At 33.3% G+C, this 13,803-nt stretch overlaps 2 protein-coding genes across 3 annotated transcripts in view; both read right to left on the reverse strand.

Moving 5' to 3' along the window:
* Positions 1 to 12,306, reverse strand: part of LOC125052957 (myosin heavy chain 95F) — a 61,946-nt gene extending 49,640 nt beyond the window's left edge. For both annotated transcript variants that reach the window (XM_047654067.1, XM_047654066.1), the window contains exon 1: positions 12,103 to 12,306. The gene's annotated coding sequence lies outside the window, so the exon portion shown is untranslated. The remainder of the gene's footprint in view (positions 1 to 12,102) is intronic.
* On the reverse strand, positions 9,740 to 10,437 carry LOC125052963 (myophilin-like). Its single transcript, XM_047654079.1, has one exon. The coding sequence runs from the start codon at positions 10,354 to 10,356 to the stop codon at positions 9,793 to 9,795; it is 564 nt and encodes a 187-aa protein (XP_047510035.1). The 5' UTR covers positions 10,357 to 10,437; the 3' UTR covers positions 9,740 to 9,792.
* Positions 12,307 to 13,803: the final 1,497 nt, after the last annotated feature.

Below are 13,803 nucleotides of genomic sequence, written 5' to 3' on the forward strand. Positions count from 1 at the left end.
ACGGAAATTAATCAATAAAGCGTTTTATAAATTTGAGGAATACTTAAATGATCCTAATCCTTGGGATTGATTTGCTCCAGTTCAAACAATTTGTATGACAATACTTGGCGATTAAAAAGAGTGGCGGAAACTTTCTTGCCCGTTCTTCTTACCCGCTCTACGCCCTTGTAAATGTAAATTTACAATTAATTTGAATAAAGATATTTTGAGTTTTGAGTTGTATGTTACTCAATTGTGTATGTTTCAATTGTAAAAGCCTTAAAGATCGACTTTTCATGTTAATATTAAGATTACTGAACCAGTCAGCACAAAATCTACCTGGTCAGACATTAATAAAAACTCGTTAAGTGACTTTTGCTGAGTAATTTTAACAAGTACGTAACTTAAAAAATACCTCCTATTATCTTTGTGTATGTTTCAATGGTAAAAGCCTTAAAGGTCGACTTTCCATGTTAATATTTAAATTAAGACTATCTTTGTTTTGTTCGTAAGATCCTTGGTAACGATAGCGATGAATGCCATACATTATTCAATGATCTACTTAGATTACTATGGACTGTATAACATTGTTGATTTACATAAAAAAACTAAATTATCTTGTTAAGACTAAGCAATCAGCTTGCCTCGTTTGAATTTTCTATTTCTTTTGTTTAATTAAAAAAAAATTGCCTTCGCCAAACACTGGCACCTTTTTAGACCGTAAATCAATTCGCATTGCCATCAGCCTCCGCTTAGAATTGCCCATATGTACTCCCCTTAACTCCCTGTGGCTTGAAAGTATGTAGATTGGACACCACGGCCACCATTGCTAAAAGAGTACAGGTCGTTTTTCTCGCCACACCGCGCTCAAAGACATCATATAAGCCGCTCCCTTCCAGCCATTTTGGAGAAATCGCTAGAGACGATGAGGTTGATGCCTTGAAAGATGAGACGAGCTTTGGTATGGGATGCTACTTGACACGTTTGCCCCGCCACACCTTCCTCGGACAAGCAAAAAAATCCGGGGCGGTGATAGAGCAGGCGGAAAATAATAAACGGCTTAAATATAAGTCTTTCCTCCAACTTCGATTTTGTTCTCTTTGGAGTAGTACTCTTGGGCCGTGGGGTTCAAATGCACAATCGTTAGTTAAAGATTTAAGTTGGCGCCTGGTAGATAGTACCGGTAACCCCAGAGTTGGTGCTTTCCTCGCTCAATAAATAAGCATCGTATTACCTCGACGTCCGTCGTTCCACAACAGAGCGTTTTCTAAGGCAGTTTTTGCCGCGCACCCCCACTATGTGGAACCAGCTGCCCACAGAAGTATTTCCGAACCAATTCGACTTAGGGTCCTTCAAGAAAAGAGCGTACCAATTCTTGAAAGGCCGGCAACGCACTTGCGAGCCTTCTGGCATTGTGAGTGTCCATGGACGGCGGTATCACTTAACATCAGGTGAGCCTCCTGCCCGTTTGCCTCCTATTACATAAAAAAAAAAAAATGCTGCCAGCGTTAAAGGTACACTGCCTCAGGGAACAAACTTATTAAATTTATTTTAATTTTCTTATCATAAATTTTTAATTATTTTTATGATTACTATGTTGGTTAAGAAGATTGTATACTGTAGATTTGATTGTTATGTTTAGGTTTTATTTAAATAAATAAGTCTAATAAAGAGTGTATAATAATAGTACTGTAATGAATGACGACGACGAATACGGGGAAAATGTAACCAATTTGTCTTCCACCATCATAATAATGTATATTTTTAAGAAATAAATAATGTCTGGTAGACATGTCTATTGTTCTTGTACATATTGTTGAAAAACATTATCGGTCTTACTAATAAAGATTTATGCACATCGTATAAGCCTGTTATAAGAAAAATGTTACTAATAATGTCTGAATTGACAAGGTTGATGTATACTGCTGTTATAACAAGTGTCTGGTTTGTATGAAGACTTGTACAATGCTTATACAACGCAGAGGCCTAGTTTAACGGGTGTATAAGACAAAAGTTGCGTAATTTCATCTGATTTCGCGTTTGACAGCATTTTTTGACTGTTTAGTTCAAGGAAAGATTTAAGTTAGAAGATATTTGTGTTTGTTGAAAATAGATTTTATAGATCAAATAGAAGATTTAGATAATATTGATATGCAGCTAATACATACGATTGAAGATTTGCCGCCTCCAAGGAAAGTCAAAGAACATACCAAACTCGGTGCAATCCGTTATTACTTTCGCATGGCGATTTCAAAACAAAATACCGCTTTTCAAAGAAGTATGTTATGAAGATCTGTGACAGAGTGCGAGCTGATGTCGAAAAGAGTACTAGAGGTGGAGGGTTTTCGATTTAGGTGTCTTCTTCATGGCTTCTCAGTGTCATTAGAAAATGCCAAATTATATATAGTAGCACTGGCAATCCTCCACAATATTGCTATTGATATCAAAGAAGACCTGGATGTTACGTTTGATGACACTGAGAATGCTCCAGAAGAACCAATGCCAACCTAGACGCCCTCAAGCAATCTGGCTAGACAAGCTGCTAGAGCTGCTTTTATTGAAACATATTTTTAAGGCTGTTTTATTTACATAGGTGTGGATAGTTAAGGACTTGAAATAAATAAAAAGTTATATTTCATTTTATGGGTTTTATTTTTTTTATAAGTATATAATTATTTATTTAATTGCTGCTGTAACAATTTGAGCCTTAGAAGATGCTTCTGTCTAGCCCTTTCGTGAGCTTCGGCGAGTCGCTTCTGTTTGAGCTCATGTGTTTCAGCCATCTGCCTTTGTTTTGTTTCGTGCTCTTCCTGGAAACACTGGAACACTACCGTGTTGCGGAGTTTGGCACTTTCCACTATTTGAGATGCCTAAAAAATTTAAGTATGATCGTTGAGGGATTTTGAATGAAATAGTCCTTTCTCTATCACATTGATACTAACCTCTTCTAACTTTTGTACTGCAGAACGCGGCTTTTTATGTAAAATTCTAGTCCTCATTGTCTGAGCTTTTGGAGTTTCTATTAGCTGCAAATAATAAAATGTTATTAGTATATTGAGTAAATGTGTATATAATTGCTTTAGTTGATAAAATAAATACAACTTACATTAGAATTATGAGTTGTATCAAAATTATTAAATCAAACGTAATCAAACACGGCGGGTTGCCAGGGTAACCATAAATAAGGGTCGTTTTGTTATTCAACCAATACACATCGATTATTGGTCAAAGAGGTGTTTATACCCTGTACAAGCTCTATTCACTGAATTACTATCACTTTGTCATAACGCATGTATAGTGATTTTTTATTAGTAAGACCGCATATGTATAACAGTCACTTTAAGTCAGATGTCATTTTCAAATATTCTTTACAAGAAATATAAATAAAATATGACGCTAGCTTTCTAGATATCCATTGTAAAGATACTCTCAAAGATAATTAAATTTGTTCGTCTATTTTAAATGCTTTATAAAATACTAATATCGTGTTAGCTAAACTTAATTTAGGATTTCATTGTTATAACATTAATATAATTTTTTTTGTAAATACAATGTTTTATTGCTTGCCTTTGCGAAAGAAGAATGACAGTTTTACACATTAGGCCTCTCCTCTCTAGCGCCAATATTGCGATACTGCATGTAAAAAAACTTTCTGATGTACAACATTATTTGTATTATTATCCGGCGCAAGAATAAAGTGGTAAGTTTCTTTTGCATTCGTAAAATTAATTAATTTATTTATTATATATATATATATATATACTTATTCGGAGCGGAGAAGAATTCACCAAAAAAGAGATAACAAACATCGGTCCAGCCGATTACGAGTTATATATGTCAACGTAAAATTGTAAAAACCGTTAGATTGTAATCTATCTCGCGAGATTATAAACTGTCGAAAGATTGTGAACCTCAGCGTACTGCTTACAATTTAACGTATTATTATTCGGTAGATTGACTACGCTAACTTAGTTATCATTCAAACTTCTTTGGTCAATTACAGATAAATTTTACTTCCCAACAATTTCATATAACTACCGAATAATAATACGTTAAATTGCAAGCGGTTCGTTGAGGTTCACAATCTTTCGACAGTTTACAATCTCGCGAGATAGATTACAATCTAACGGTGTTTACAATTTTACGGTGACATATATACCTATATACTAACACGACTTTGTTTTAAATATTTAGATATATTCAATAGGAACAAAAAAAACCTAAGACAATCTACGGCTTCTACGCAGAATGCGACGTTTTAATATTAAATGAAAATCTTCATTGAGATCTTAATGAAGGAATTTCAAAGACTTGTAAAAACATTCATAATTTCTTGAGAAATATGTGAGTCGTAATATTATGGACATTTCCCAAGATGCTGATCATATACGGCAGTAAAAAGGTATTAATAGAAATGGCAATTTGCGTTGAACAAGTTCTATCAGCGGATGCGTGCCCGTTAGTGGATGATAATCTCTATCTGATTGAGTAACGGTACGAGCCTCGAGGGTTTTGCAGATTTATGCTATTTGATGAATGTTAACTGGCTGCATTTATTATGTTACTGGACTAGCTTCAGTATTCTATTCAATTATGTTGGTACCTGAAGCTGGCATGTTACTTGCGACCTTTTGGCTACTAATACATTGTTGCATGAGTTATGTATCCTAACAATAGTTACTAGCTCACCCGGCAAACGTTGTTTTGCCATGTATAAATTTACATATATGTATTTATTTGTAGGAAACATTTTTTTAGTTCAATAAAAATAACTATGAATAATAAAAAATAGGGGTTGATTATAGAGGGGTTAAGGGTTGTATGTATTTTTGTATGATGTATCAAAAAAAAATAAAAACAAAAAAATTTAAAAAGAATTTTCGGGGTGGACACTGGACACCCCTTATCACTTAGGGGTTTGAAAGATAGATCTTATCCGATTCTCGGACTTTAAAAAAAAAATCACAAGTATCGGTCGAGCCGTTTCGGAGGAGTATGGGAACGAACATGGTAACACGAGAATTTTATACATATAGAGATTTTAGTTTATAATTAGAAACGTAAACAATCATCGCACACTTGAAGCCACTATGAGTTTTAGTTCTTCCACAATCATACATTGTAATACGATAATGTCAAAAAAGGTCGACTGTACTTGTATTGAAGTGCCACTTAGATTTATAAACCCTCGGATAAGCGAACTTAGTTTCTATATTAGCGTCACAACCTAAGGGGGTTGTGACGCTAATAGAAATCCTAATTTTATGTTAGTTATACGCTCATATTTTAAACGATTTGTTCCCTAGCTTCAAACAAAGTGTTTCATTTAACATTCTGAACATATCCAATTATCCATACATCAACCGCCACCGAACTTTAACTTTCAAGGTTTAAATATTTTATTTCACCTAAAATATTATTAATTAATTTTATCCATACGATTTTAATCATAGATTATTTTTAAACTATTGAACGAAAGCGTGCAAGTACAATGGCATGGAACAAAAATGTTTCACAGATTTTAGCAAATACCAATTCATCTGTTTTTACTTAAAGTTTTCGTCCACATAATCATAAACATTAAACATTAACATAACATTTATTACTAACGAAACACACAAAATAATAATAATTTAAAAAAAAATTAAGCAATAAGGTACATTTTAAGTGTGTAATGTGTGTGTGTGTGTGTTGTAGTTGTAACTGGTGCTGGCTCAGCATTCGTATGCAGTTGTCTTATGTCTATATATTATAAGGTGAGATTAAAATATATTATCTTCGATGTACAACCCTCAAGCTTTACTGAGAAACGTTACAGATTATTTTGTAAGCAGACACTTTGTAGTGTGTAATGTGAACATAGGGAAGCCACACTATACACTAATAAGATCGATATTAGCCCCACTGCCATTTGTCTACCTGTAAATACCACAAAATATTTTACGTTCGTTTGTTCAGGCAGTGAGGTTTCCTAAGTTTTTGCTGCATCATCTAGGAAATAGTCCAATGAAATGTTACATTTGCTGAACATTTGGAGGACACAGGGGTTGGCGTGCTCGTCCCCCGGCCGCCATCTTGGATAAAGGTGCAATAAACACGTTTTTGGCTATATCTCCTATATATTTGTAAAGATATACATTTTGTAGCAAATCATTGTGCCTACAATTATGTCCATGTAACTTTTTATCATAAATCCAAAATTCAAAAAGTTATATCGCCGGGGATCGAACCTACGACCTCAGGGATCAGCTGTTACCGTGTCCCTCCTCGGGCGATTGCTGATGGCGCCGTGGGGTTTTAGTGGGTATGCACAGCAGTCCCACATAACCCTTCACCACATGGCAACCGTGCTGCAGGAGTGTATGCGTAACGCATTTCCCCACAAAAAAAAGCGAAGCAAAATATATATCCCTAATTTTGACCTTGAATATCCGATGTTGAAATGCTTGTATGTTGAATCAAAATTTAAATATAAATACCTATTTTATTGCATTATAAACTACATGACGTGTAAATTTATAACTTCACTTTCTAAAGATTGAACATCTACTTAATCATAGGAAGTCGCAAAGTCATAAGAGTTGCACATTTATCATTTGATTTCCCTGACACTTTCACCGATCATATCGCAAGTCAAATTAATCCATTATAATGTTAAAAATGTTTTAAATATTTTAAAATAAAATAAATTAACTGTTATTCGTTACAGTCGAGTAGTAAGTTTTTTATTTATTTTGTTGTCGTCTTTAAAATAATTAACATTTCGTCTCCTTTGATAATAAAACTATTACCTTAGATAAAAAACATTGGTCACGGTGACCACGCACGCTGTAAAGCACGCGAAACGTCGGTTAAATTTAAAATTATGAAAAATAATTGTAACTTAAATCCGGTAAAAAATTGTTTTATTATCAAATGTGTGAAAGTTATGTCAATAAAAGACAATACTATTTCGTGTTCTATTAAGTACATAAGGAAAAACATCTATTAAATAGTACCAAATAAATACTTATTTTATTTTATTTTATTCAAAAAAGCTTGCAAATGCTCGACACAATGAAACGTAAAACGAAAAGCACTTATAAACATAACATTCACGAAGGAGAAAAACAATACAAATTCAAACATTATACAAATTACAAACTAAAGAAAAAGTGATTCCAATGCAAAGTGTAGCAACTGCTTTCCAGACCTAACTCGTTAATCAGAATGCTCATTCTGGACAAGGACATGGAGGACAAAACAAATGACTGTCAAAACAAACGATTGTCAAAACAAAAGAAGCATAAAGACAAAACAGACTTATAATCATAATTTTTATACTGACGTCAAATTCCAACGTTTTTGTATGCGATTTCGATGATCGCGCGGTGCAAAAACTCTACATTGAAGTCGAGACCGCTTTCACAAATCTATCTTAAATTTATTAAATACATATGTAACAAACAGACGTTACAAATTGCAACATAGCAACGAACATGATTTTAAAATTACGCATTATCCGATAATATGGTTTATCCGTTTTATCTTCACGGTAACAAGTCTCCTTAATACTTTTTTTTACTCTTATTTATCAGTGCTTTTTATTAATTTATAATTGAGCCAAACATTACGCTATTAAACAGGCGTTGTGAAGGAAATAAAGAGTATATTTCAATGCCAAATCATAAAAATTTTAGCCAAAAGAACACTAACCAAGCAATCTTTGTATCTTTTTTCGATAGATTTATAAACTCACACTAAGGGTCAATGTCACCACAAACAATCCGAATTTCCTCTCTTTCTTTCATATGTAGGTACAAATAGGTGTGAAAGAGACAATTAAATCCTGGTTAGGATATCCGTACATCCGGTGATCAGTAACGCGTGACCAGGGTTTCCGGCAGGGTGCTAGCATTTTGTTTACATTTTAAACATAAAACAGCTGAACATTGTAATTAAAACTCACACGAGAATAGAGAATTTTTGGCTGGTTTAAGGTAAACGGAATACTGTTATTTGTCAGCCTTACTATAAAAGATGGACTAATCTTATTAGTCCATCTTTTATATTTTTAAGAATCTTTTATAAGAAAGGTTACCATGGTTACCATTCTCTCTCGTACCTAACAACAACGAAGGTAACAAAGACCGATTACGTTACATGGGTAATCAGTATATTATTGAATTCATGATCATGCACATTCATAGTAAAAACGTATATATTGTTTTTATATAGAACAGGGTACAGGCAAACAGGCAGGCTAATCTGATGTTAAGTGATAAATTAGTGCCAGGGCTGGCGAGTGCGTTACCGGCCTTTTATGTATCTGAAGATACTCTACTATTTACTCTACAGGCCGTTACTCAAATGTATTAACTATAAACATTGAACATTAACTTCGATTTAACGAGCGATACTGAATGGTGAGGTACGACCTCAGTTTACGAAGTTCTAACCCATCTTTTGTATATGTAACTCTATTAATGTTCTAACAATACATCAAAAAACTAAATATGTTTAAATTTACTACCATTTCTAAAATAGGAGTAGCGTAGAACGAAAAAAAGGGAAAAAACTCTTCCCTTTTCATCGCCAATAATTCTCTCCAAATGACATGGAGTGAATTATGATTTAATAAAAAAAAGACATCTTCAAGCCTCTTTATCGAAATAGGAACACTTATATTACAGTGAGAACAATACGCACACATAATACATCAAGGTTTAGTACGTAAGAATTGAAAGATATAAGCTTTTGGAGCGCAGGAGAGGCAGCGCTGGAACATTCTCATTTCGGAGGCTAAGATACTTTTTGGGTCGCAGAGTGAAACCAGATTTTATAGTCTGCCTTGCGATTCTGTAACTCGTAAACAATAAACTACAAGCTCTCTCCTTATCAGAATGCCAAATCGTAAAATGACTGCTTCACGACTGATTTGAGCGCGACCGCCGCTGTGAAAACCGCTGTGTGAGTTCGAAAAGTGAGTTACAGAATCGCAAGGCTGGTCTAGTTGAGAAACATTTATGTAAGATAACACGTCTGCAATATTTCATGTATGTTCGTAATACTTAAAATATTAATTTTAAGTCGTTTTATTAGGACTCTCGATGAAAAACTTTTCCAAGAACGTAATATGCAATTATGACATCATCGAAATAACTTGTGCTCCGCCAACAATATTATCAATTTGCCAAATTAAACTAAGAATAGATAAGATAATTGCACTTTAACGAAATTCTTCGTCATCGTTCAATAAAATTGTTCCAAATTGCATTGGCTAATTATTTTTTTTAGTAATGACATCATTAAAACTTCAGTTTAATAGATTAGTTAATAAGAATTTCATAAATTATGTCATATCTCGATTCAAATAAGTAACTTTTAAAGATAGTTTCCTAGGAAACAACATAGTTAGATCAATATAGTGCAAACATTATGCGGGTTTTTACGGGGGTGGTTATTGGGGCCATGACATTTCCTAAATGCTATTTGGGGTAGCATAAATAGGGTAAGGTAACAATAACACCGATTAACATGAAAGATAAACGTGGCGTATAAAGTACATATTATATGCACTTCAAAGACAATAAACTATGCGATAAATTAACACTTTAATTTATTATCCATTGTAAAAGTAAACTACGATAAGAGATTTTTAATATTTTTCCATACAAATAGGTCAAAGCAAATGTCTTGCTATGACCTATTCTACTGATGAAATACTAAAACAATAACTCATTTGATATAATTATTTTACATCGTAAATAAAAGGCAATAATGCAAAATTAAAAAAGTTTATTCAATAAATACAAATGCTCTCATAAACAATGGCTACATTTGACGCCTATTACCAAAAGAAATTCCCGATTGTTGACCCTTGTTAGTGCCGTATTGGAGGGAGATGACATGTTGTCCAGCCTTCAACTGTTCTTCGGAGAAGTCTCGAACATTCTTATCCGCTTCCTTAGGACCGAACGCAGGCAGATTATAATTACCAGCCTTCCTACCCAAAGACTGTAGACATATTATGACGGAATACAAATTCTGCTTCTCCCAAAGATCAATCGTTTGGAATGTCTCCTGTGGCGGCACACCCAACTTAACAGCTGCTTCCAAGAACGCGTTAATATTTTCCATGCATTTGAAAGCCATAGTTGACTTGTTCACCTTCTTGACCAGGCCCTCCTGAAATTTGTTGACTAATTTACAAAGCAGTGTTCCATCTTTTAGTGTTTCGTAGAGGTTGTCTGCATCTCCGGCAGTGTTTATTGGTTCATCTGTGATCTGTTTAACCCATTCTAAGGTTTCGGTGGCGATATCATCACTGTATTTACTGTTGATCCTCGCTTGGGCTTCAGCGTTAATGCCGGCTTTTCCTGCGCGGTGTTCAGCCATTTTGTGCTGTCAGGATTGTGGACACGTATTAACTGGGCTTCTTGTGATAAGCACTTTGCTATCGATAGGACGATATATTGATAGTGATTATCGGTGTATGCGACAAACAATAGATATCCTACAGATATCGGGTGAAATAAAAGACCAATTTATAAATTCATATTATGTTCAAGATAAGAATACGATTATAATCACGGAACTTGGCTGTCTCGCATTGAAGTCGAAATTACAATTATAGAGGAGAAATGTCTTTGTTTTACCTATTCTGAAGTAGATAATAGAACAAATTTTCAAGTAGGCAAAGTTAATCAATTTTCAACACCTTTCTATAGCTATTACTATAACATAAGGCAAAGGTAAACAATACTGAAATGAGTTTGTACTCCCAACATATTAGCAAGTTATTGATTTGCATTTTGTTGTGTTTCAAGTTGTATTGTGATTTTAAGAAATAATATAAACTTTGCCTTTTAGAAATATTTTTTATCAGATTTTTTTTTACTTTGTGATAATATAGTGATTGAATTTGTACATAAGGTCTTAAAGTAGACATGACATCATACTGAATGGGCACCTGAGACATATATATTATAAATAAGATATGAGATGAGGTAATTTATAAATACTTATATATAATAATTATTTTTTTTAATGCTCACCTGACGTAATCATGCACAGATGCATCAGCATCAAGGCAGTGCAGTTATAACATTAAATATTATTCAGAGTACTTGTGTTTATTATAATGGTAAAGCCATAACAGCTAAAGATAATATGCAAAGCAACATTCCAACAAATTGTGAATACTTAACCATTGTAATTTTAGCATTTACGAAATGAAATTTTGTTAAATTTCCATTGTTTCAACCAAACAATGCAATTGGACGAAGGTTATTGTGAACAAAGAACTAGATCCTCCATCACTGAGTTTGATAAAATTAAATGGTGATAATTTTTAAAGGTTGGATAAATTTACTAAGTTATTGTTATTAAATTGATACTTAAACAAAAAACCTAAGTAAACACCAATTTGTATCAGGCAGAATGATTTTAAAAATACTTTCACTGACACTACTCCTAGTTAAACTAGCTACCTTTTATTAAAACAAAAATTTAAAAGTTGTCCATAGATGTTGTTGTAATGAGAGCAAAGCAATGAAAGAAATTTATGTTAGTTCAATGATAAATGTCATTGAAGGATTTAAGTAATAAATATTATTTTTATAAGTAATATGCAATAACTTCTGTAATAACCACTAAATATACATAAGCTTTAATCCGCATGGCTTATTGGTAATTTTTAGCATATAACACTTTTTCTTCAACCATTAACAACACCACATTTTCAGTATAATATGTAGTTCTGTTATTCAAATATATTTTTTATTTTATTTATTATTTAATTGCAAGTAAAAAAGATTTTCTTTTAAAATTGTTAGAAGATTAATAGACAGTAGGCATTTTCTTATGACGTCATAAATATTTGTTAATATAACCTTCGGCGGTTGCTGTGAGAATTTTTAAATGAAATAACTTTTTAAAGTTGTGTTTCAGAGTGCCAAACATAGGCAAGTTTTACATTTCACATACACACAAATATATGCGATGTTGATTATATGGGATTTTTAGAGTAAATTCGTCCTGAAAATGTTTGATAACGCAGTAGTAGAAGTATTGATAAACTTTTATTCAAATCCTATTAGGCAAAACTCACTATCTTAACATCTAATTTACGATATAACTTACCGATTTGTCTTCTTTGCAAAGATCAAAAATCACAAGACACGATTGATGTTAAAAAACAATAATCATTTTACAGAAATACACAAATCACCTCACTACGAACTTTCACAAAGTAAAATAAAAAATATTATTTTTAAAATCCGCACTGTCTGCTTGCCAACACGTCTGCGCGGCGTTTCAGTCTTGACATGACAACTTGACAACGGCAAATTATTTTGACACTAAACTGAAACTGACAATTGACAAAGACTTAAGAAACATTCTGATATTCTGATTCGTCAGCATAAATTCCTTTTTCTGCGGTAGGTGGCAGAAAGGAGTAAAAATATTTTAATAACATTTATTTGTACTTAAAAGGTTTATAAAACGGTAATATTCAAATGGTAAAGTAGATAGTATTTTTGATTGGTTAGTTTGCTTTTTACGGAGTTTACAGCAACAGTGCCAAAGATACATTCTAAAATATAATCTCTCCGACGGAACTTAGGTACCTCACCGCGCCTCTTATGACAATAAATAATGATTTATTTATTTTAATAATAAAATGTATGTATTATGATGATTTCTGAGTAACCTTTAATTAGTAAAGTGCAAAAAGAACACCTTTTCGTACCAGACAAAATTACTGATCATAATAAGCAGTCGCAGAAATTTGTATAATTATGTAATTACGATTGGGATACGGATATGCAAGGTACGTACGTGTTTCAAGGACGCATATTATTTGTCATAATATGTACTCATTGGACACCATGGCCTCCAATGCCAAAAGAGTGCAGGTCGTTTTTCTCGCCACGCCTCGCTAAACGACATCATACGCCGCTCTCCTGTCGCCGACAAAGTTCCAGACATATTGGAGCTAATGGGCATCGCCGGCAAGCGGCCGAATGGGATGTCTTTCATACCTTGGAGGATGGGACAGGCTTTGATATGGGATGCTACTTGTGTGGACACGTTAGCCCTGTCTCATCTCGCTCGGACAAGCATAAAACCTGGCGCGGCCGCAGAGCAGGCGGAAAATAATGAACGACTAAAATATTTAAGAGTATTTCCTCCAACTTTGATTTTGTTCTCTTTGGAGTAGACTCTTGGGGATCCAGTGTACGGACGCTAATTAAATATTTAAGTTGTCTGGTAGATAGTACCGGTGGAGCTGGTGCTTTCATCGCTCAACGAATAAGTATCGCAATACAGCAAGGAAGTGCTACTAGCATTAAAGATAAACTGCCACTTTTAATTTGTTATAATTTTCTATTTATCTATTTTAAATGATTATTATCTATTATATAGGTAAAGTTAGAAGAGAAGAACATTGTAAATACTATATATTTGTGTGTTGGACATAAAGAAACTTAGAGAAAGTAGAGTAGTATTAATAATAACTCGTTAGACTTAATTAATTAGGATAAATTACATTGAAAGTGCTGATGAAAAAAATCTTAATAGTGAAAATTAAATTTTAAAGCTTTTAGTACCTATATAAACAAGACCTACAATGAAATATAATGTATATTTTTTTGCTTAAAGAAACAAAGACAATATAAACGCTAACATAATAGGTATATGCCTGCATTTAAAGTTATCAAAAAGTTGCGTATTCGACAAGACGACTAGGATGGGGTTTTTTAAAGGTTTCTAACAAATATTTGACGATACAACATTTTCGATTTAACGTTTGATGCTTTATAAAACCCCAGAACTATA

The sequence above is a fragment of the Pieris napi genome, chromosome 10 (assembly GCF_905475465.1).
Source record: "Pieris napi chromosome 10, ilPieNapi1.2, whole genome shotgun sequence".
Lineage (NCBI taxonomy): Eukaryota > Metazoa > Arthropoda > Insecta > Lepidoptera > Pieridae > Pieris > Pieris napi.